This window comes from Carettochelys insculpta, chromosome 12 (assembly GCF_033958435.1).
Source record: "Carettochelys insculpta isolate YL-2023 chromosome 12, ASM3395843v1, whole genome shotgun sequence".
Taxonomy (NCBI): Eukaryota; Metazoa; Chordata; order Testudines; family Carettochelyidae; genus Carettochelys; species Carettochelys insculpta.
In genome coordinates this window covers 46,927,299-46,952,890 of record NC_134148.1, presented here as the reverse complement: position 1 = coordinate 46,952,890, position 25,592 = coordinate 46,927,299, and the positions used below count along the sequence as shown (strand labels likewise).

Genomic DNA, 25,592 nt, shown 5'->3' with positions numbered 1-25,592 from the left:
CATCCCTTGTCAGCTGCAGTTCCAATTGTGCTTTCGCTTTCCTGATTACTGCCCAGCATTCTCCAGCCGTATGTTTATACTCCTCCTTAGTCAACTGTCCTCATTTCCATTTCTTGTATGCATCCTTTTTGAATTTAAGCTGACTAAGGATTTCCCTGTTAAGCCAAGCTGGTTGCCTATCATGTTTGCATTTCTTACTACACAGGGGGATTGTTTGTTCCTGTGCCTTCAGTAAGACTTCTTTAAAATACTTCCAGTTCTCTTCAACTCTTTTCCCCTTCATCTTCTTTTCCCAAGGGATCCTGCTCATCCAGTCTCTTAGGGAGTCACAGTCTGCTCTTCTGAAATCAAGGATCTGTATGTTACTGCTCACCCTTTTTCCTTTCGTCCGGATCCTGAAATCTACGATCTCATGGTCACTGCAGCCCAGGTTCCCTCCCACTTCTGTTTCTTCTACTAGTTCTTCCCTGTTTGTGAGCAGCAGGTCAAGTTGCACACGGCCCATGGTCAGTTCCTTCAGCACTTGTACCAAGAAGTTATCCCCAACATTCTCCAAAAACTTCCTGGATTGTCTGTGTGCTGAGGTATTGGTCTCCCAACAAATGTCCAGATGATTAAAGTCTCCCATGAGAACCAGGGCCTGTGATTTAGAAGCTTCACTAAGCTGCCTGAAGAAAGCCTCATCTATCTCCTCTCCCTGATCTGGCGGTCTATAACAGACACCAACTACAACATCACCTTTGTTACTTCTGCCTCTGAGCTTAACCCAAAGACACTCAAGTGGATTTTCTCCTTCCTCATACTGGAGCTCTAAGCAATCATACTGCTCCCTCACATGGAGCGCAACTCCTCCTCCTTTTCTCCCCTGTCTGTCCTTCCTAAACAATTTATAACCTTCCATGACCGTGCTCCATGTATGCGAATCGTCCCACCAAGTCTCCATTATTCCAAGAACCTCATACTTGTGTGACCGTGGCAGGGCCTCTAATTCTTCCTGTTTGTTCCCCAGGCTTCTGGCATTAGTGTACAAGCATCTTAGAGAAGGGGCTGATTGGCCCACTTTCTCCTCTTCACCCAGGAAACCCACTTATTTGTTCCCTCCTCCTTCCCCACTTACCTCAGGGATCACAATGGTCTTTTCTAGCTTTGAAATCTGTTATTCTAAGGTAGTTTTCAATCATTTTAAATCAGAAAATTCCAGTAAGAGCTTTTATGTCAGGAATATAAAAGAAACTAAACTAGTTTCAGAGTATATTTTCAGAAGACATTACCTCTTTACCACATGCAAATCAAGTAGCTAGAGAGTTAGGATGTGTACATGCAATTATCTCCTAATCAGATACTTGGGAGATGCCAGAGGGAGACCAAAGTTCAGCCTCAATGTGAATAGAACTGCATCCACAACAAGGATCACCTGGTGGCCTCAGGCCTTATGCCATGGAGCTATCTGGATTTCCTCCACAGACCCCAGATCAACAGATAGTAACATCTGTATTTGAAAGCTTACGCCTAACAGTGGACACAAGTTATCTAAGTATATTTTAAAAATTTATAGACTGAAGTTTAACTTGTATTATAACTCGAGTTATAAGGCTATTATGGGGAGACTGAAAAGAATAACAGACGCTGGCTTTCTGCAAGCTTCTCACTAGCCCTGAGGTTTACAGGGAAGTCACAAAAAGCCATTACAGATGATACTGGTTTTCCAGCAAGGGTATAAATGATACACTGCCTCAGCCCTCCAATCATCACCACTAATTGCTCAGCGATAGCTTCTACCGAAAGGCTCCTTACTTCGCTGGTACCGTTGTGCTGCACTGTTAGCAGCATCCACCCCAGACTGTAATTCCTCCTTCTGAAGGGGGCCTCTCAGGCCAGTCTAAAGAAAAATAGAGCACACACAAGGGAAAAAAAGTCAATGCTCTTGTGACTTTACTTGAACCCAACCACCTGAACCGCAGCTTCTCCCTGTGAAATTCTAACCATGCACAACCCTCTGCAGACAGAATTCTGCAGATACGGGAGAGAGAAATTACAAACCAGACACTTATATTGCATGTAGTGAAAAGAAACAAGACAGGTTAAAGTCTGATGATCTCTGTGAGAATGTATGTGCCAAACAGGTCTAGAAAATTAAACATGGGGTTAAGAGCCAGGTAAGTCTGAAAAACATGGGATAAGTAGGGTTTCTTATACCTAGGCTATGTCTACATTAGCACCCCTTTCGAAAGGGGGATGGTAATGAGACACTTCAAGATATGCTAATGAGGCACTGCAATGAATATGTAGCACCTCATTACCATAATAGCAACAGCAGCACTTTGAAAGTGCGTTCACTCACCCGCAGCTCGTCTACACGGGGTCCTTTTCTAAAGGACCCTGCACATTTTGAAATCCCCTTATTCCTATAACCAAATAGGAATAAGGGGATTTCAAACACGTGCAGGCTCCTTTCGAAAAGGACCCCAGGTAGGCAAGCTGTGTGTGATGGAAAGTGGCACTTCTGAAGTGCTGTGTCTGCCATTATGCTAATGAGGCACTGCATATTCACTGCAGCACCTCATTAGCATATCCCAAAGTGTCTCATTACTATCCCCCTTTCGAAAGGGGGATGCTAGTGTAGACCCAGCCTTAGACAGGTATCTCCATCAGTAGCAGTCAACCAGCTGATATCCAAGCTGTCAGGTCTGGCAACTGTCTAAGTGAATTTGACCTAGATTCTGCAATATTTTATCAAGAGAGCCTGGAAATGTTTAGGAAGCTAAATAGACATACTGTAATCTGTTAATCAGAAATGTCAGACATTTGCTCTGCTGTATAAACTGACTGTTGCCTTTATTCCTGCCTTTTAATGTATTTGATACGCCACTTTACTGTATTATACTTTTTATTAAAAACAGACAGTAGTAATAATCATCCCCTCTTACCATTGCATAAAATGGCTACAAATATTACATAGGGTGTGTCTACACTACAAAGAAATTTCAAAAGGGGGAACATCGAAAAACAAAATTGAAATAAGGGATTTCAAAATAAGGTGGCTACACACACAAAATGGATCACTGTACCGATCTGCTATTTCTAAAGAACACCCTCCATTCTTCGAAAGGGGGCATCCACACAGGAACGCGGGCTCTTTCAAAGTAAGCAGCTGGGAAACACCATGCATGGGGTCACATGGCCGACAAGCCCTTCCGGGTCCCACAGCCGGCATCCACCTTAAAGGGTTCTTCCCAAACACAGCCACCCTGCACACACAGAGCACCTCAGAGCAGTACACAGCACTGCATAGACCATGCTCCAAGAATGGGAGGAGAATGGAGCAGCAGCAGCTGCCCGAGGCTGGTGACCCCACCCACACCGGGACCCAGGTGGTGACTGACATCCTGGACGTGGGGGATGCCCTGGAGCCCATCTTCCCCCGCCACAGGGGTCCCGCAGGCCCTGGCAATGGGGCAACCGCCGCTGCCCATTCCCCGTCCCCCACGGCGCCTCTGGAGCCACCCCAGCAGTGGGGACTGGTGGGAGAGGGCTGGTACTGGGCCAGTGGGACGATGAAAGGTGGCTCGAGAACTTCAGGATGACAAAGCAGACATTCATGGAGCTGTGTCAATGGCTCACACCCATCCTGCAGCATGCAGACACCCACATGCAGCCCGCGCTCCCAGACGAGAAGCATTTGGGGATCGCCCTCTGGAAGCTCGCCACCCTGGACAGCCACCATTCAGTGGGGCACCAATTCGGGGTGGGCAAGGCAACCATCGGAGCCGTCCTCCTGGAGATAAGTCAGACAAGGGTGCCACATCCACCCTGGGACAGGTGAAGGGGCCTACAGTAGATGGAGGGAGCGGGTAGGGGGGCTCCCTGATGTGCAGGCCCCACATGTCAGTGCCCCCCTTCTACAGGTGGTCCAGGCCATCAATCGCCTCGTTCTGTGGAGGGTCGTCCGCCTCGGCAACTTGGACGATGCCACAGCGGAATTCGCAGCCCTTGGTTTCCCAAACTGCTTCAGCGCACTCAACAGTACCCACATCCCATAGCATGGGACGCTACATAAACCACAAGGGGTACCACTCAGTGATGCTCTAAGTGCTCGTTGATGCCTGGAGCCAGTTCTGTGACATTTGCGTGGGCTGGTCTGGGCAAGGCCACGACGCCCAGGTACTACGCAACTCCTGGCTGGGGCGGCGCATGGAGGAGGGCACCTACCTCCCCACCCGGGAGCTCCCAGTGGGGGATGCAACGATGCCACCATGTATACTGGCCGACGGGGCATACCCTTTGCAGCCGTAGCTGATGTGCCCCGACACTGGGCACATCACCGCCAGCCAAGACATTTTTCACAACCGCCTGAACCACACCCGCAACACTGTTGAGCGGGCCTTTGGACGCCTCAAGGTGCGTTTCCGATGCCTGAACGCACGGCTGGACATCAGCCTGCCCAAGATCCCTGGGGTGGCTGTGAGCTGTTGTGCTCTGCGCAGTATAGTGGAGGGCAAGCAGAAGCACTACATGCCAAGTTGGGCTGCAGACCGCGGCCCCGGCTACGAGCAGCCGCCCATGGCCCCGTACCGCCAGGAACATTGGGAAGGGGTTAGGGTCCGGGAAGCCCTCTGAGAGGCCTTTGAGCGGGAGCCACGCTGACTTCCACCTGGCACATGGCTCACACCCACCCTGCAACACAGACTACTCCCCCACACACAGAGGACACTGGGGTGCACAAAGAGGGTTTATTAACTGGGGGCCAACTATATACATGTGAATAAACACCTTCCAAGAATTGTGTGGGGTCTTTATGAGAGCTAAATACGGGGGGGAATGGGGGAAGAACTATTTACAATGGGGCAGTGGCATGGCCCCCAGACCAGGGCCACAGGCACGGGCAAGCCTAGTCCCCCAAGGGAGTTGGGGGACAAGACCCTCTATGGGTACGGGTGCCCCTGCCGCCCTGGGTGCAGGGACCCTGTCGGGGCTGGAAATACAGGGAGGTAGGATTGCTCAGAGGCTAAGGGATGGAGTGGACTCGGTGATGCAGGGGAGGGAGGGGAGAGGTGTGCTGGGGAAGCCAGGCGGGGGAAATCCTCCTCCTGGCTCGCGCTGGCAATCAGCCAGTGGCCCAGGGCAAGCCAGGAGGCCGCGGTGAGGGAGGGTGGGGTGAGGGCGGTGCGTTCCAGGGTGGCAGGAGTGGGTTCGGGAGAGGCGGGGGTAGGTTTGGGGGCGGCAGGAGCACGTTTGTGGGCAGCAGGAGCAAGTTTGGGGACAGCAGGGGGGGCCGTCAGGGGGGCCAGTTGTCGGAGGCCTGCAGCCGCCTCAGCCCAGACCTCCCTCCGCCAGGCTCTGTCCTCTTGCTCCATTTGCAGCCACGCCCGGAGCACGGTGGTCTGCTCCTGGATGGCTGCAGTGTGGGCCTCTGCCGCCTCCTGTGGGTCATAGCAGCGGCGCCGTTGAGCCCTCCGGAGCTGGCCAGGTGGCAGCCTGGGTGATGGGGAGGAGGGCTCTCTGGCTCCATTGGATGGTGGCAGGGGTGTGGTCTGGTCCTCAGAGGATGATGCTGTGGAGACACAAGCAGCAGAGAGGCCACTCGTCCATGCTGTTGCCCGGGAGCTCCACCTTTGCCACCCCCACCATCCCAGGACCATCTTCCAAGGTGGTGCCTCCCCTGCCGACCCCCGACTTGGGGCTCCCATGTGCCCACCGGGACCTCATCTGTGGGGTGCTTGCTGGCTGTGGCCTGGTCCCTGCATCCCTTCCCGGTTGGGAGGGCTGGGGTGCTGTCCATGGGTGCGGGTGCTGGATGGTGCAGTGCCTGGGTCTGGGATGGGGCAGGGGACCATGGAATATGCCCCCCACACCCAGGCCACCCGATCCACCCGTTATCTACCTGGGGCTCTGGAGAACAGGTCCAGGGACACCGGCCACAAGGGGGCCTGGCTGGAGGTACCGGAGCTGACCGCAATCATGAGTGGGTCCCTCTCCTCCAAGTTGCTCCCTGGCCCCGCAGGTGTGGTCTGGCTGGAGGGTCCTGGATGTTCCTGCGGGTCCGTCTCCCAGTTGCTGTCGGGCCCGCATGTGTTGTCCAGCAGTGAGGGCTCGGGGACGTCCTTCGGGCCAAGGAGCTGTTCCAAGCCCGGTAGTGCAGCCACCTCGGGCCAGCCCCAGCCCCCGATCAACTGCAGGCATCCCTGGCCCAGCTATAGGCCTGCCTCAGCTCCTTGACTTTTGAGCAGACCAGAGCAGCCGTGCACTGGAGATGTCCCTGCCTTCGCAGCCCCAGTGACAGCTGCTTGAAGGCGGCTGCATTGCAGGGCTGCCCGGTGCTACGGAGCAGCACCTCCTCCTCTGCCCAAAGGCCAAGAAGGTCTTTCACATCGGCCTCTGTCCAGGAGGAACCCCTCCTTTTCTGGCCCTGGCTCTCCTCGGGTGACCCCTTGGGCTGGGAGGAGAGGCTTCCTGGGGGTCCCCGGAGTGTGCGCGGCTTGCCATCCAGCTTATCAGCTGTGTGCAGCATCTGTCCGGCTGCTGGAGTGTATGACAGGCAGACCTCGTGCCCCTCAAACCCTGGGCATGCTCTCAGCTTCTTGCACAGGGTTTCCAGGGCCCTGCGGCTTTAAGGGGCTGGCCCAGGGACCTAGAGCCCTGCTGGGGCTTGCTAGTGCATCTCTGCACTCCCTGGAGTCGTCGCCATGGCAGACCCGCAATTTTGAAATTGCAGACCCAGAGCGTCTACACATGCCCAATTTTGAAATTTGGTTTCGAAAGGGACCCTCTTCCTGATCTCGGATGGGAAGAGCGGTTTCGAAATTTGGGCCCCTTTTCGCCGAAAACAATTTCGAAAGAGGCTGTTGGACGTGTAGATTTATTTTGAAATAAAGGGCAAGTGTAGACGCACCCATAAACTAGTATACTTTGAGGCCCTACTGAAGTTAGAAGTTTACACTATGCACTCTATAAACAGCATTCATAAATAATATATATGAACAATTGTTGAAATAGATTTGAAATAACAAAACAACTTCAAGCTTAACTAAGATTACCTACAAGGAAAAATATGATATTCTTATCTGTACCATGGGAATTTACAGTAACGTAAGAGAGCATAAAGCATTATATACATACATATTTGAATTTAAGTACATACATGCATATTATAATTAATATACAGACTTTACATACATTCTTTTCCTATTTTGAGGTGACAGATATGTGAGACTACATTTAGCATGTGCTCTGTCCATTACACTTGCTTCTGAGAATTACTATAATATTCCAGACCCAGAGCAGCTTTAAACCTGTCACAGAAATACTTCTTTTTCTTATGCCCAAAAGTGGACTCTCTCCATCAACAATTACATTTGTCCAAGGCCCAGAATGCACAAGATTAAATCTTACACTAGCAACTGTTTTTTTCATATACAAAAATATCACTATGTTGAAATACGTAAACTGTAAATTACTAGAGCGAGTTTCTCCAAAATCAGTGGGTCATAAGCATGCACTCCCAGCCTTTGCAGTGCTTGAAATATCAGTCTAAGTTGTGCTATTTACCATTCTTGAGTAAAGCCACTGTTTCAAACTCACATTGATAAAGCTTTTATACTGTAACATTGAGCATTCCATTATATGTACACAATCGCTGTGTCGCTTATGTATGTATTATGCTATATTGGAATACTAGGCTTACTTTTGAAAGAGGAAGAAAAAAAAGGAACACCAAAAATAAATGTTTTCCAAAGCAACATTAACTCATACGTGGGAACTCTGTAATCTTCTAAAAAATTAATATGTGATTACCTGTGGTATTATAAATACCTGTACAATGATTACATATGCTTTTCCATACCTCCTCTTTTTGTTGCCTGTCACTCAACAGCTGCTTGAGATACCAGTCACAGTTTTCTTGCTGTAATCCTCGGAGCCCCAGGGCTGGTGATGTCAAAACTTCAAATAATACTAATGCATCTCCTTGTTCCAAAGCCAGATCTATCTTTGATAGAGCTGAATGTGCTAGGGAGAAAGCAAATTAAGGTCAGGGGCAAAATATAAATGTAGCAATCATTTGTCTTCCATAACAGAGGCCTGCAAAGGCACCTCTTCCTGAACACTATTGATTGATGATTTAGGTCTGGAAGTCTCCGTGTTAGGCTCCAAAATCACTCAGGAGGACTTTAAGAGGTGAAAAGAGATTAAAATGGGTTGCAATACTCAGGGCACAGAATTTAATGAGGATCATTCACCTGTTTAAGGGGTCAGGGAAAGGACAAGGGACAGGATGAATTCAAAATAGAGAGAAATACAATAAACAGACCTAGTAAGGAGAGCTACCCACCTCAGTTCAAAGTGCAGAGATGGAATGGGGAGCAAAGGAGCCATTCCAAATACTCTTTATCCAGGAGTTAAATGGAAAACTTACTGTTGACTTTGTTGACATTGCCCTGAATCTCAGCTTGAGTCAGCAGTTCTTCATACACATCTCTCTCTGTCTCTGAATTCTCAGAGGAGGTCTGACAATGAAACAAAATATGAGTGCATCTGTAGACCAGGCTTTGTAGTGTATTGTTTCCAGGATTCTTACAGCCCTCCCGCAGAAAAGCAGTAAATGTAAACTAATGTACACTGCCACAAAGTTCAAATCCACTGCACAACATATAAGTGGTAACTACACACTCATAAAAAAGAATTCAAGAGGTGTGTACACACACACACACAGAGGATACACAATATAGAAGACTGGATGATTTAAATTTAAGAACTCTGTGGCCATGCCAGTACATAGGAAGCAATAGATCCAGTTAGGTTGACATACACGGGTTCTCAAACTGGAAATGTTCCAAACCAAATAAACGGCAGAATATTCTGGAACAGCCTACATATCTAAACTAAGTATTGTTAATTTGCCTATCACCACAGGAGGAAGCAGACGACAATTGTTCAGGTGGAATTCATTTGCAGAGTAAAATACCATATGCTCACAAGCTTTTGGGACCACAGTGTTTACGCTGGGATGTATAGTGCTTGTACGTATCAGCCTCCATACAGCAGTATTACTCACAGCCTAGACAGACTTGGAGAACCAGATTCACTAAGCAAGTCTAGTCTAAGTGAAATTCTAGAAGTAGTTCAAATTTTGTGGGAGGGTCAATTAGTTATATACATATATTAGAAACACTCAAAAAAAAATCCATAAAACTAGAGGACAGGCTTTACTGATGTCTAGAATAAGACAATCTTCTCTGTGTTCTTCCATCATGTATGTTCTTTGGGAATCTATGTGTAAAGGAATCAATTACAAATCAGATGCCAAAGTATGTCTGTTTTCTTCCATCTCATAATACATCAAATATATCACTAGGGACTACAACAGAATTACACTAAGGATAAATCTGGCCTGGCAACTTACACAAAATACTAAGTATCAACACAACCAGGTTTGTATGCAGGTCTTCAATCAGATTTCAGAAGATTATTTAGTTTGTGTCATGTGAAGACAACTTACACAAAATACTAAGTATCAACTCAACACAATGAAAATAAATACATAGTTAAAAAAAATTACTGATCTTTTACCCTGTTTTTGGCATTCTCCATCTTGTCCTTCTTTGCCTGGTACAATGTGTCCTGATAAACTGATGCCAATGGTTCTTCAAGATTCACCAACATGGCATTGGGGTTCTTCATTGCCATAAGGGTGTCAGATGGAATTTGGCGGTCAATTGCTTCATTAATGGCAATAACAGCAGCATGCACTAAAAAACAAAGCATAGCTTCTCTGTTAACTGCAAAGCTGGCTGTTCTTTCTTGTAATAAATTAAAGATTTATCTAGGAAAGAAGAAAACTGATTAGAGCTTAGGCACTGCTGCAAGAAGTATCAATATACAAACTGCAAGTAGGGCTCTGTATTTTTGACAAAGGTAGCATCTTATTTCCTGATACTGCAGTTTGATTTTTACCAATTAAAAAATCAAATTTTTCTAACAAAAAATGCTTTGGTCATAGAAGATATATTTTTACTTAAATAACAGGGACTATTAGACACTGCACTGTATTAGGCAGTGTCCACCCCATCAGGCGATTTAACGGCCACAGAGGATGAAAATCCATTTCCCCTTACGTGCTGCTTCATCCACAGAGAGTTCATTAGCTAAAATTCCTCCAATCTTGCTGAAAGCAGGCATCTGAATTCCATACTTCTCCAGTTCACTCCTCATGTTACTGATCTCCTCCTCTGAAATACAAAGGAAAAAGGTGTAATATAGGCAGAATCAGCCCTAAGGCCTAAGATCAGCTATTGCTGCAGAAAAATTAGTGCAGTTACAATAGACTGCACATCATTCTCTCACAAAAACTTTGAGCACGCAGCCTAAGTGAGGAAACTCTCCTATATTTTCAAAACAAAAAAGCAGTAAAGTAGCACTTTAAAGACTAACAAAATAATTTATTAGGTGAGCTTTCGTAGGACAGACCCACTTCTTCAGACCAAATATTTGTTCCAGTCACCCAACTGGGAGGTACTTACACAAGTCTGACTCTGGTTTTGTGCTCCTAGTGACAAAGGTAGAACAAAATTACAAGAACCGTGTGTGTTTTGAAGTATTGCTGCCAGCAGGGCAAGGAAAGTACATATACAACATTCTACAAAATTTGTTTTCCTCTGCAGCTGATGATCTGGAAAGAGAAACCCTAATACCAAAGGAAGGGGAGGGAGACATACTACTGCTAACTGAGTCAGTAATGAAAGAATTTGAAACAAAAATTTCTCATAGTATTCTGGAGTCTCCTTCCCCAACTAGCATTGAAGAAATCCCCACCCACTAAACCTAAAGAACTTCAAAGCCTTCACTGCCTTGGGCATTAGCCCCTTTTCATCCATTATGCACTGCATGTACTAGAGAGAGTAGACAGGGCATGCAAATTCATACATATTCATATCTCAGAGAAGAAAGAAATCTCCATACCTGTGAAGTCCACCTTCCCATATAAATCTTGAATCTGAGGGGCCAGTCCCAGTTTAAACAGGTACAGACTACAAAACAACGTGGGAACAATAAACATTAATCATGCTTTGTGGCCTTTACCCCCACACAAGAACAACAAGGGAGAACTAGATAGTTAGAAACATTCAGCTAAGTGGAAAGAATTCTAGATGGTCAAAACCTGCCTTTTCTATCATGATGGTGTGAAGCGGACAGGGAGCTGCAGACATAGGAGTTTAAGAGGGAGAAGAGCAAGTGAGCCTGCCGCTGAAGAAGCTACCAGGTGAGAGTGCTGATCTCTGGGTGAGTGAGCGTGTGCTTTAACTGCTGGCATTTGAACTGCCATTTTGATTCCAGGTGGGGGGAGTTTCAGTTTCAGTGGCAGTTGGAACTGCCTGCCTGACCTTTTGCTCCCTTGATCAGCCTTCCCCTGTGTGACTCATAGGGGGAGGGCCTGAGAGAGGCCAGCAGGCTTAAAAGCCAGAGGCAGGAGCGACCGAGGGAGCGAAGCGGACAGTGAGCTGCAGACAGGGGATTTTAAGAGGGAGTTTGGGAGGGAGTGTGACGGAGAGGACTATAATGGTGAGGAAGACCCGCAACACCTGTGCCAGCACTACTGCTGTCTCCTCCACTTGTGCCTGTACCCAGACAGACTGCCTGACGATGGATGTTTCTACCCAGATCCTGGTGTGGTTCTGCAAGGACTGTGGCTTGCCATTCCCATTTACTGATACCCAGGCTGAGGGGAATATTCAGTGTGAAAGGTGCCTGCTGGTGGAATCTCTCAGGCGGCAGGTGGGGGAGCTACAGGAGGAGGTGGCCAGGTTGAGGAGTATCCGAGTCCATGAGCAGTTCCTGGATAGTATTCAGGTGGAGACTGCGGAGGTAACTGTCCCAGTGCACAGGATGGCTGATAAACCACTGGAGGAGGTGGACCAGGGTGGATACTGGCAGCTGGTTACTTCTCGCAGCAGGCAGTGTCCCACCCCTACTCAGAACCCTCCCACCGTGGTACTGGAAAACCATTATGCTGTACTTGATAAAGGAGACCAAGAATTACCCCGTACAGAAGAGGAGAAGCCTCGTACCCCAAAGGCTGGGAAGTCTACTGCCACCCCTGCAAGAAGGAAACGTAGAGTAGTGGTGGTTGGAGACTCTCTTCTGAGGGGGACGGAGGCACCCATCTGTCGCCCTGACATTTCATCTCGGGAGGTGTGCTCCCTGCCGGGGGCCCGTATCCGAGACGTTACGCAGGCATTGTCGAGGATTATCCGGCCCTCTGACTACTATCCCATGTTTCTCATCCATGTGCGCACTAATGATACTGCGAGGTGTGACGCTCAGCAGGTCAAGAGTGACTTCAGGGCTCTGGGGGCACGGGTCAAGGAGTTTGGGGCGCAGGTGGTATTCTCTTCAATCCTGCCTGTCAGAGACAGGGGCCCAGGCAGAGACAGGTGTATCCTACAGGTGAATGCTTGGTTGCGTAGATGGTGTCGCCAGGAAGGCTTTGGCTTCTTTGACCACGGGATCCTTTTCCGGGACGGACTGCTAGGCAGAGATGGCGTTCACCTTTCGAGGAGGGGGAAAGACCATATTTGGACACAGGCTGGCTAACCTAGTGAGGAGGGCTTTAAACTAGGTTCGACGGGGGCAGGGGAGCAAAGCCTGCAGATAAGTGGAGAGCATGGATACCGGGGAGATGAACTTGAAATGGGAGGGAGTATGGGCTACACTGGCAGAGTAAAAAGAGGGCCAGGGCAAAACTGGGAGGCAAGACCAAATCAATGTCTGAGATGCCTATATACAAATGCAAGAAGTATGGGAAATAAACAAGAAGAATTGGAAGTACTAATAAATGAATACAACTATGATATTGTTGGCATCACAGGAACTTGGTGGGATAATGCTCATGATTGGATGTTGGTATTGAAGGGTACAGCCTGCTTAGGAAGGACGGACAGGGAAAGAAGGGAGGAGGTGTTGCCTTGTATATTAAAAATGTACACACTTGGACAGAGGTGGAGATGGACGTAGGAGATGGACGGGTTGCAAGTCTCTGGGTTAGACGCAGAGGAGTAAAAAACAAGGATGAGGTCCTACTAGGAGTCTACTACAGGCCCCCTAGCCAGGTGGAAGAGGTTGATGAGGCTTTCTTTAAACAGCTAACAAAATCATCCAGGGCCCAGAATTTGGTGGTGATGGGGGACTTCAACTATCCAGGTATATGTTGGGAAACTAACAAAGCAGGGGACAGACTGTCCAATTCTTGGATTGCATTGCAGACAACTTTTTATTCCAAAAGGTTGAAAAAGCTACCGGGGGGAAGCTGTTCTAGATTTAATTTTAACAAATAAGGAGGAAATTATTGAGAATTTGAAAGCGGAAGGATGCTTGGGTGAAAGTGATCATGAAATCATAGAGTTCACAATTCTCAGGAAGAGTAGAAGGGAAAACAGTACAATAGAGATAATGGATTGCAGGAAGGCAGATTTTGGTCAACTCACACAGCTGGTAGGTAAGGTCCCATGGGAAGCTAAACTGAGGGGAAAAACGGCTGAGGACAGTTGGCAGTTTTTTAAAGGGACATTATTAAGGGTCCAAAAGCAAGCTATCCCACTGCGTAGGAAAGATAGAAAACATGGCAGAAGACTGCCTTGGCTTATCCAGGAGATCTTGCATGATCTCAAAATTAAAAAGGAATCGTATAAGAAATGGAAACTAGGACAAATTACAAACGACGAATATAGGCAAACAACACGAGCATGCAGGAGCACGATTAGAAAGGCTAAGGCACAAAATGAGCTCAAACTAGCTACAAGCATAAATGGAAACAAGAAGGCTTTTTACAAATACATTGGTAACAAGAGGAAGACCAAGGAGAGGGTAGGGCCATTGGTCAGTGAGGAGGGAGAAACAGCAACAGGGAATTTGGAAATGACAGAGATGTTTAATGATTTCTTTGCTTCAGTCTTCACTGAGAAATCTGAAGGAATGCCTGACATAAAGAATGCTAGTGAAAAAGGGGTAGGTTTAGAAGTTGAAATAAGAAAAGAACAAATCAAAATTTACTTAGAAAAATTAGATGTCTGCAAATCACCAGGGCCTGATGAAATGCATCCTAGAATCCTCAGGGAGCTGATAGAAGAGGTATCTGAGCCTTTAGCAATCATTTTTGGAAAATCGTGGGAGACGGGAGAGATTCCAGAAGACTGGAAAAGGGCAAATATAGCACCCATTTATAAAAAGGGGAACAAGAATAACCCAGGAAACTACAGGCCAGTCAGCTTAACTTCTGTGCCAGGAAAGATAATGGAGCAGGTAATTAAAGAAATCATCTGCAAGCATTTGGAAGGTGGTACGGTGATAGGGAACAGCCAGCATGGTTTTGTTAAGAACAGATCACGTCAAACCAATCTAATAGCTTTCTTTGATAGAATAACGAGCCTTGTGGATAAGGGAGAAGCGGTGGATGTGGTATACCTAGACTTCAGTAAAGCATTTGACACAGTCTCACATAATATACTTATCAATAAACTATGCAAATACAACTTAGATGGGGCTACTATAAGGTGGGTGAACAACTGGCTGGATAACCATACCCAGAGAGTAGTTATTAATGGTTTTCAATACGGCTGGAAAAGTATAACTAGTGGGGTTCCGCAGGGGTCTGTTTTAGGACCGGTTCTGTTCAATATCTTCATTAACGATTTAGATATTGACATAGAAAGTACACTTATTAAGTTTGCAGATGATACCAAGCTGGGAGGGCTTGCAGCTTCTTTGGAGGAGAGGGTCATAATTCAAAAGGATCTGGATAAACTGGAGAAATGGGCTGAGGTAAACAGGATGAAGTTTAATAAGGACAAATGCAAAGTGCTCCACTTAGGAAAGAACAATCAGTGTCACACATACAGAATGGGAAAGGACTGCCGAGGAATGAGTACAGCAGAAAGGGATCTAGGGGTTATAGTGGACCACAAGCTAAATATGAGTCAACAGTGTGATGCTGTTGCAAAAAGAGCAAACATGATTCTAGGATGCATTAACAGGTGTGTTGTGAACAAGACACGAGAAGTCATTCTCCCGCTCTACTCTGCGCTGGTTAGGCCTCATCTGGAGTATTGTGTCCAGTTCTGGGCACCGCAGTTCAGGAAGGATGTGGAAAAATTGGAGAGGGTCTAGAGGACAGCAACGAGAATGATCAAAGGTCTAGAGAACATGACCTATGAAGAAAGGCTGAAAGAATTGGGCTTGTTTAGTTTGGAAAAGAGAAGACTGAGGGGGTACATGATAGCAGTTTTCAGGTATCTAAAAGGGTGTCATAAGGCAGAGGGAGGGAACTTGTTCTTCCTTGCCTCTGAGGCTAGAACAAGAGGCAATGGACTTAAATTGCAGCAGGGCAGGTTCAGGTTGGACATCAGGAAAAAGTTCCTAACTGTCAGGGTGATCAAACACTGGAACGAATTGCCAAGGGAGGTGGTAGAATCTCCATCACTGGAGATATTTAAGAAGAGGTTAGATAGATGCCTTTCAGGGATGGTCTAGAAAGTGCTTGGTCCTGCCATGAGGGCGGGGGGCTGGACTCGATGGCCCCTCGAGGTCCCTTCCAGTCCTACTCTTCTATGATTCTATGGTGACTGATTCTCCCCATGAAACATTTGTGAAGGAAGGAATATCACCATAAAGAAACAGGAGACCCCTTCCCAGAACAGAAGACCCATATAGCTTAGGAATCCTGGAATTAAAAGTTCCCTTCTGATCAGCAGACATCTGGCTGCACATCCGGATAACTTCTTACCAAAAATTTGCTGTATTCTGTTAGTTACCAACATAGAGCTAGCCCAACTCCACAGGAACAAACCCATCCTACAGCTACCAAAGGTGGTAAAGAAGATTTGTATGGTTTTTTTCTGCACAAAGAACCTGAAGGGTGTGCTAGTGTCTGTATAGCTGGGATTGCAAAGTAAAGAAAGCTAAATTGAAATAATGCCATTCTAATTCTGAATACAAATATCAACACCAGGGTTTAAGTTACACTTAACTTAGCCACTTTAAATTCACCCTTTTAGTTAATTCAGATTAAGTTTCCTGAGTTTCCCTGTGTAGACAAATCCTTCCTCTTGGAGACCTGTATGTTTCCCTTCATTTACATTTCAGCAAAAGTCCAGAAGTCCAAGAATACTTGGATTCTGGTTTCCGTGTCACTGACAAAGGAGACCAGACTGACAAGATATGGGCATCTGCCACTTAACCCTAGCTAGTCAAAGAATAACTGCTGCAGCCATAGTGAAGCTGCCAGTGAGAAGGAGCTTCGCCACTAACAATGGCCCAAATCCCTTTCGTACTGCCCAAAGGATCAAATACTAGCTGGTTCCATAACTGGCTATCACACAATCCCAAGTGTTTCTGACAAATTACACTGCGTGTTGTGATCTAGATTGAAAGAACGTTCACTGCTACAAACAATCTGGTTTTAGAACAGCTTGGAATGTTTGTTGAGTTTCAGCCATTTGCAATCTATATGGAAGCTTCCTACCAAAGGATCAGAAATCAAAAGAAAAGCTTCTTCTTGAGAATTGAAATTAAGCAAACCTGAGATGGAGACCTAAACTGATACAGCTAAGTGGTCTTTATACCAAAACTCTTAAGGAGTGTTCTTCACATAACACCCACTAAATATTCTTCTGAAATGTGATTGAAAACCTGCATACAAACTGGTTTATCAGGAAAGACTAAGCCACCGCAATGCAATATTCTGTCTCTCTGGAGCAACTATCCACTTCAATGCACACTAATGAATGAGATAAAGACAGAAGTTGCCACACAGCCAAATGGCTCAGTGTCTAGTTTGCAGTTGGTTTCAAGTGGAGTGCACCCAGGATCAGTTCTAGGGCCAGTCCTGTTCAACATCTTTATTAATGACCTGGATAAGGGGATGGATCGTACTCTCAGCAAATTTGCAGATTACGCTAAGGTTGGGGGTCAGGTAGATATACTGGAGGGTAGGGATAGTGTCCAGAGTGACCTAGACAATTTGGAGGATTGGGCCAAAAGAAATCTGATGTGGTTCAATAAGGAGAAGTGCAAAGTCCTGCACTTGGGACGGAAGAATCTCAAGCACTGTTACAGGCTAGGGACCAGCTGGCTAAGTAGCAGTGCAACAGAAAAAGACCTGGGGATTACAGTCAACAAGAGGCTGGAAAGGAGTCAACAGTGTGCCTTTATAGCCAAGCAGGATAATGACATATTGGGGGTGCATTAGGAGAAGCACTGCCAGCAGATCTAGAGAAGTTACTAAACCCCTCTACTCGGCCTTGGTGAGGCCACATCTGGAGTACTGCTTCCAGTTCTGGTCCCCACAGTATAGAAAGGATGTGGATGCACTGGAGAGGGTTCAGCAGAGAGCAACCAAAATGATTAGGGGGCTAGAGCACATGACCTATGAGGAGAGGCTGAGAGATTTGGGCTTACTGAGTTTGCAGAAGAGAAGACTGAGGGGTGATTGATAGCAGTCTTCAACTTCCTGAAAGGAGACTCTAAAGAGGATGGAGAGAGACTGTTCTCAAGGTGACCGATAGCAGAACAAGGAGCAATGGTCTGAAATTACAGAGGTAGAGGTGTAGGTTGCATATTAGGAAAAACTGTTTCACCAGGAGGATGGTGAAGGACTGGAATGCGTTACCAAGAGAGGTGCTGCAATCACCATCCCTGGGAGCTTTTAAGTCCCGGCTTGACATAGCCATGGTTGGGATAATTTAGATGGGGTTGATCCTGCTTTAGGTAGAGGGCTGGACTAGATGACCTCCTGAGGTCCCTTCCAGCCCTAGAATTCTATGATCTTTCTGTTTTTCTAGTATTTCTAGATTACTTTTCTGAGCCTTTGAAAGGATTTTAAAGCTTTACATGTTTTTTCACAAAGCTCCCAAAAGCCTCCCTGATTTATCCTAAAAATAAACATGCTGAACACAAAAGGCTGACCTCAATGTACGCTGTACCTTCAGCTTACAATCCAAACAAATAACCAAGCAGCTATCATAGTGCTGACTGTGATACTGATCACTCGCTAGTTTGCTCCAAGCTCAAGCTGAGACCCAAGAAGCTGTACCGCTCTAAACCTGCTGGAAGGCCCCGCATTGACGCCAGAAAGACGGCAAACTTGGAGAAAGCTGAAAAGTTCAGACACACCCTCCAGGAAAATCTGCGCAGCGGCCCTCGGGGTGCCGATGCGACATCCAAATGGCAACATCTGAGGGATACAGTTTACAACACGGCCTTGTCGGTGTTTGGAAGAAGAGCTAGAAACACGAACGACTGGTTTGAAGCTAACTCCAATGAGATGATTCCAGTCATTGAAAAGAAGCGCGCTGCATTCCGGGAGTACAAACGCTCACCGAGCCAGGGTACCCAGGAAGCACTTAGAGAGGCCAGAAGAACAGTACAGCAGACAGCCAGGCACTGTGCCAACAACCACTGGCTCCAGCTATGCAGCAGCATCCAGACCTGTGCCAACTTTGGTAATCTCAAAGGAATGTATGAGGGTATGAGGAAGGCATTAGGACCCACCCAGAACACGATGGCACCTCTGAAATCCAAATCTGGTGAAGTCATTGCTGACAAAGCCAAACAGATGGAGCCCTGGGTTGAGCACTACTCCGAGCTGTACTCATGCGAGAACGTTGTGGTTGACGCAGCCCTCGATGCCGTCGACCTCCTATCAGTAATGGACGAACTGGATCAAGAACCAACTGTGGATGAACTGAAGAGAGCCATTGACAGCACTGCAGCAGGAAAGGCCCCTGGTCAGGTTGGTATACCACCAGAGGTAATCAAATGTGCCACGGACACACTCCTGGAACTCCTGCATGAGCTACTGTGCCTGTGCTGGAAAGAGGGTGAGGTTCCACAGGATATGTGCGACGCTAACATTGTAACGTTGTATAAGAATAAAGGAGACAGAAGCGACTGCAACAACTACCATGGAATCTTCCTCCTAAGCGTCACTGGTAAACTGTTCGCTTGTGTCATCCTTGGCAGACTCCAGAAGATTGCTGAGAGGGTGTACCCCGAATCGCAGTGTGGATTCCGTGCAGAGAGGTCTACCGTTGACACGGTCTTCTCTCTAAGGCAGCTGCAGGAGAAGTGCAGGGAGCAGAGAAAGCCACTCTACATAGCCTTCAATCGACCTGACCAAGGCCTTTGACTTGGTCAGCAGGGATGGTCTGTTCAAACTGCTCCACAAGATAGGCTGTCCTCCACGGTCACTCAAGATGATCCAGTCGTTCCACGAAGACATGAGAGGAACCATCCAGTATGACAGCGCATTATCGGATGCTTTCAGAATCAGGAGCGGCGTCAAACAAGGATGCGTGCTTGCTCCGACATTGTTCGGGATCTTCTTCGCACTCCTCCTGAAGCATGCCTTTGGATCTTCAACAGAGAGCATCTTGCTGCACACAAGATCTGATGGGAAACTGTTTAACCTTGCAAGGCCGAAAGCTAAGTCTAAGGTGCGAGAAGTCCTCATCAGAGACATGCTGTTCGCAGACGATGCTGCTGTAGTGTCTCACACAGAAGACCAGCTTCAAAAACTGCTGGATCAGTTCTCCAAGGCATGGAAGGACTTTGGGCTTACCATCAGCCTAAAGAAGACAAATGTACTCGGTCAGGGTGTTGCTGAATCCCCATCAATCAGCATTGACAACTATACGTTAGAGGTTGTCCACGAGTTCGTTTACCTCGGGTCCACCATCACTGACGCCCTGTCGTTGGACTCTGAGCTAAATAGGAGGATTGGAAAAGCAGCCACAACTCTGTCCAGACTCAGCAAGAGAGTGTGGAATAACAACAAGCTGTACACTCACACCAAAATGCAAGTCTACAGAGCCTGCATCCTCAGCACCCTCCTTTATGGCAGCGAGACTTGGACCCTCTATGCCCACCAGGAAAAGAGGCTGAACGTCTTCCACTTGCACTGCCTCAGGCGCATCCTTGGAATATCATGGAAGGACAGAGTGACCAACACCACTGTCCTCGAGCAAGCTGGAATCCCAACCATGCACACCCTCCTCAGGCAGCGTCGCCTCCGCTGGCTTGGCCACATCCACAGGATGAATGATGGAAGGATTCCAAAAGACATCCTGTATGGTGAGCTAGCCTCTGGCAAAAGACCTCCTGGACGCCCCCAGTTGCGCTACAAAGATATCTGCAAGAGAGACCTCAGAGAGGTAGACATCGAGCTGGACAACTGGGAAGAACTAGCAGATGACCGCGGCAGATGGAGGCAGGGGTTACACAAGGGTCTTCAGAAGGGCGAGATGAAGATCAGACAGCTAGCAGAGGAGAAGCGAACGCACAGAAAGCACAATAAGGACTGCCAGACACCCACTACATCTGCAAGAGATGCAGCAAGGACTGTCACTCTCGTGTGGGTCTTCATAGTCACAATAGACGCTGTAAATGAAGTCCTCAATTGAAACTTTAAAGGGCGCGATCCATAGTCTATGCAGACTGAAGGATGCCTACCATTATCTCCAAGACATAAGCTTATTAGCAGGTGACAAAGTGTTTTTTCTTCCCTTTATGCCTCTCACACTCTAGTTCTAGATAAAGATTCAGATAGTGACCACAACACTGAAAATCTAGAACCATTATGAAAGTAAACATGCACCATATGAGACAGAGTACAGTATGTGCATGCTTCTAAACACTTATGGTAGGTTCATACCCTTCATGCAATTAATTTTCAATTCAGTGAGATATTATCATCAAGAAAAGCTGTGTAAATGTGGTAAAAGTGAGGGTCGGGGTGGGAAGAGCAGACCTTTTAAAGTACAACCAGGACAGCACTTCAGACTTTTGATCTTCGTGACCAGTTGTCATTAATGCCTATTCCTGAACTGGTGCAGGACACTATATAATCTACTACTGTCTCTTTTGTCTTTTATGGACACACTAATACTGTTGATAATGCTTATTAGCAACCTCTTGGAAGCCAGCAAAAAGCTATTATCCAGTAGCTGCCAATAAGTGGAAGCTAGGCTTCAGAAACAACAGCCAGAGAAGGAAACACCTGGGCTTCACGTCTTTGGCCAGTAGGGAGTCAGGCTGCAGTCTGGACCCCAGTGCTTCAATGGGCTTTGGAGGCCCACAGAGCTGCATGGTATCTTTCCCTGCATTGTCCACACACTGAAGCAATTTCTCCCCAAAATAGAGTCTCTCAGCAGGTGCAGCCCAGAGGAACATAGGGAGAGATAGCATACAATTCCAGCATGTAGGAAGCTGCCCATCTCACACCAGCTACTGTTCTGGCCACAGTCTCGCTTCTCCTCCCTACCCATAGCCTGTTACCTCCTGTGAAGCCTGTGCACAGGCAAGTTTGAAGCTTCTGCCCCTTCTCTAGCTTCCACTACTGTTTTGATGACAACTTCCTTTCCCCTCTAAGCCGCCTACTTCCCATGCAGTTTCTGAGTGTAGACAGGCTTCCACGCCGTAATCCAAGAAATAAATACTGGAACATGCTAACTACTGGTTGCTGGCAGCTTTGCAGGGCTGCAGCCAGGGAAGTCAGACCCACACACAAACTTTCATCTCTAGTTGCAACTGTACAGATCTGACTACTGTGCTGTTCTGCATACATTCCAATGCTTCCTTCGGGGGCTGCATCCCCTGCCTGCAGATAGGACTCCTTCCTCCAAAAGACATGAGTGAGCACACGCTGTTGCCAATATTCAGATCCCATTAATGCCAAAGTCAATGGGATGGGATTGGCTCACAGCCAAATGTTACTATTAACTGTAAATTGTTTATATCTGGGTTGTTATTAGGTGGAACCTACTATATATGCATCCCTGGGGTAGGGCACTCTAAACTGCAAATCCCTTTAAAAGGTTGTGACTACACTGCTTGTCTCCTGATATTGTGCATTCGCAAACATGCACACAAAATTCCCAAAGTAGGAGATTCACAGATGTACACAACCCATTTCATAAGGCTTGTGAATGTCAAGATATACATACTGTCTCCAGTGGCCAATGATCTTATTGACTCTTAAACATGCACAGCACTTCTAATTGGAAATATCAGTGCATTTCACAGATACCATTTCTGGATGCTGCAGGCCACCCCTTAACCCCACAGTACATACAGTCCCACAATCCTGAATCAGAATAAATGTGCATTCCCACAGACTCCGCATTTCTAGGTAGCGTTCATTCACTCAGAATTAATTCACTCACATTCAGATTCCTGCCTAACACACATTACCTGAGTGCATGGATACAATAAATGCAGCGTGGCATGTTCTTCCGATCATAAATGTCAGTAGTTTCTGGGTAGAAAATCTGAATATAGAACAAAGTTAACCATTAGAATACTATCCCACCCTAGCTGTACAAGTAGGAAGCATTTTTACAGTCCTGAAACTATTCCAGCCAATTGTGACATAGGCAGGTCATGAAATACAACTCATCTCCCCTCCATTTGTGTCCCACTGTGGCCCCTCCTAGCTGGAGCCTACATTTCTCCCATGCGTCTATCACTCAACCTGTTCCCTACTTTCCTTACATATATTCTCACAATGACATCACTACATAGCCGCATGTTCCTTTTACATGACCATCGCACCCTAGCTCCCACACAGATATTGTGTGGTGTATCAGGTGAATTGGATTCAAGATGTTGAGAGAGAGCCAAGAGATGAACATGAGTATCTCCATGAAGGATTGAGGAGGAAGATTTTGTGTGAATTGGATAAGCAGAAGGAAACTATGAGTGAGTAGCCTAGGAGAGTGCTAAAGGCTTGTGTTGTGCTGGAAGGCACCTGGGACCATACTTTCCAATAAAAGTTGGGGCCATACTTTTAATTGTTCATCCTTAGATGCTCCTACACATTCTTGAATCCAAAGCTATTTTGCAACGCATGCTTCTTTAAGGATTATTATTGAAGGTACCAATATACCAATTCCTAGATTCTATGGCCAGAAGGGACCATTGGGACCATCCAGTCTCACCTTCAGAGAGCACATCTAATCTTGATCTAAAAATTGTTAGTAATGAAGAAATCACCACAAGCTTTGGTAAATTGTACCAATGGTTAATTACTTTCACTGTTAAAAATAATTCCATGTTATTTCCAGTCTGAATTTATCTGGCTTCAACTTCCAGACATTGAATCATGTTAGACCTTTCTCTGATACATAAGCACCCTTTACTAAATACTTGTGCTCTCTGTACACACTTAAGATTGTAAATCAAACCTCTCCTTAGCTTTCTATTTATTTGAAGCCAAACAGATTGCACTTCTTGAGTCCACCACTACAAGGAAGGTCTTCTAATCCTTTAATCAATCTTGAGGGTGTTCTCTAAACCCCTTTTCAATTTATTAACATTCTTCTTGAATTCTTGTTACCAAAACTGGACACAGCACTCCAGAAGTGGTAACACCAATAACCAATGCAAACAGCTCTCTAGTACTATTAAAGATTCCCCTTTTTATGTATTGCAACATCACACTGGTCATTAGCCATTTTGGCCACAGTATCTCATTGAGAGCTCAGATCCAGCTGTTTAATTAATCATGACCTCCAAAATATTTTTTCAGAATCAGAAGTGCCAACTATTTCTGGGTCACCTTTAACCAAGTGCTTACTTTTCTTGGAACAGACTGTGTGTGTTCCTTACTGCTGAGTACCCCTGCAAAATGAAAAATATCTCTGCATGAAGGTTTCATAATTACACTCCCCCATTTCCACTGCCTCTGTTCATTGGTGTTCCAGGCAGCTGTGAAATGGGGAGGAGGTGATGTGTCATTGCCTTTATGCAAAGACACCATGCTCTGTACCAGGTCCCCTGCTCTGACATAGCCATCCAACAAGCCTCTCCTTCCCTCCCCCTCACACACTCCACCCTACACCCACACACACCCAGGGTAAGTCTACACAGCAAAGTTATTTTAACATTACTATCGTAACATCTACAAGACATAACCACTATTTTGAAATAAAGTCAAAATAGCATTGACTTATTTTGAAACTGGCAAACTCATTTAGGCTATGTCTACACTAGCATCCCCCCTTTCAAAAGGGGGATGGTAATGAGACACTTTGGGATATGCTAATGAGGCAGTGCAACAAATATGCAGCACTTCATTAGAATAATGGAAGCCACGGCACTTCCAAAATGCTGCTTTCAATCGCACGTGGCTTGTCTACACGGGGTCCTTTTCCAAAAGATCCTACACATTTCAAAATCCCCTTATTCCTATAATAAATAGCCTTAATGAGGAATAGCGCCTATTTTGAAAGTTATTTTGAAATAGGTGCTGTTAAAACAGGGAATAGAGCCTATTTTGAAATGAGCCATAGCACAATGGCTCTATTACAAAATAGGCTCTATGTGTGTAAACGATGTATTTCAAAATAGCTAAGCGCTAATGCATTGTGTGTGTAGCCGTGCTATTTTGGAATAAGGTATTTCAGAATAGCTATTCCAGAATAGCTTATTTTAGAATAAAGCTTACGTGTAGACATGTCCCCAGAGAACCCTTCTCTCTCAGGACCCTTACATACTCCTGCCATACTCCCTCCTATTTCCTCAAAGCCTTACTCAAGGCCTCTAGCCTGACCCACATCCCATTCTTTCCAGCTGTCCGCCACATTCCTTTTCCACTCATCTAACAACCTGCAGAGCAGCATCTCTCCCCACAGAACCCAATCCTATATTTCCTGCTGCTCAGTCTGCTCCTCTAGATCACTGGGAGTTCAGCACAACTGTTACGTCGAGAGAGCTGGAATGATTTTTTTGACAAAAATACTAAAATTAACATTCTCAAGTAAGGTTTTTTTGTTTTGTTTTGTTTTTTTTTAAATGCAGATAGTGGGCTAGGGTGCATAATAATGACCCTTGTGTGACTAAACACATGATCTTTTTTTTTTACATGTTGTGAAAGTGTGGAGGAAAAAGGTTGTTCTGGGAACAACTCAAAATTCATGGTTTGACTTACAGTACGTTTCCACAGAAGGGATCACTGTGATTGTTTAGAATGACCTCTTGTATAAACACAAGATATAGAATTTCAGACAGTAACCCTTGTTCTGTGGCCAATAATTTGTATTAAAGTGAAGCTTCTTTCCAGAAGACTTGATTTGAAGACTTCAAAAGAAAAAGAATCTACTACTTCCCCACAAAAGTTGGAAAATCCACCATTTCCTACAATTGTTGATCCTTTCATCCATGTTTTTCCCATCATGAAAATTGCCATGACTAAACTGCAGCTCAGATATGCTGCTCAACAGAATGAAAAAGTAAAATTTTGCGCTGCAGATCTCACCCAAGATAATGTGTTAAGCATATGGTACAAAAGGAAGAATTCACTCTGCCTCCTAATCATACAGGCAGGGATGGAAGTAAAATACTTTAAGAAAATTCAGGATGAAATTTCTAAGGAGGAATCCTATATATTAGCAAATTCATCCCACAGCATTCAAAGCCTGTTTTTTCAGTGCAGAAATTACCTTGGGGAGGCCAATCTCAGACATGGCATTCAACCACTGAATAATATTATCAGTATGCCGGAAATGGAGACCCGTTGCCTGAAATAACAAAGGTGGGAGTGGGTAAAAAAG

At 46.1% G+C, this 25,592-nt stretch overlaps 1 protein-coding gene across 3 annotated transcripts in view; it reads right to left on the bottom strand.

The window, feature by feature from the left end:
* The window catches only part of IQGAP1 (IQ motif containing GTPase activating protein 1), a 335,028-nt gene that overhangs the window by 208,535 nt on the left and 100,901 nt on the right, over nt 1-25,592 (bottom strand). For all 3 annotated transcript variants that reach the window (XM_075006488.1, XM_075006490.1, XM_075006489.1), the window contains 8 exons: nt 25,482-25,559; nt 22,234-22,310; nt 10,954-11,021; nt 10,110-10,223; nt 9,565-9,743; nt 8,411-8,501; nt 7,841-8,004; nt 1,795-1,879 (listed from right to left, as the gene is read on the bottom strand). In XM_075006488.1, coding sequence (XP_074862589.1) covers nt 1,795-1,879; nt 7,841-8,004; nt 8,411-8,501; nt 9,565-9,743; nt 10,110-10,223; nt 10,954-11,021; nt 22,234-22,310; nt 25,482-25,559 — 856 coding nt within the window. The remainder of the gene's footprint in view (nt 1-1,794; nt 1,880-7,840; nt 8,005-8,410; nt 8,502-9,564; nt 9,744-10,109; nt 10,224-10,953; nt 11,022-22,233; nt 22,311-25,481; nt 25,560-25,592) is intronic.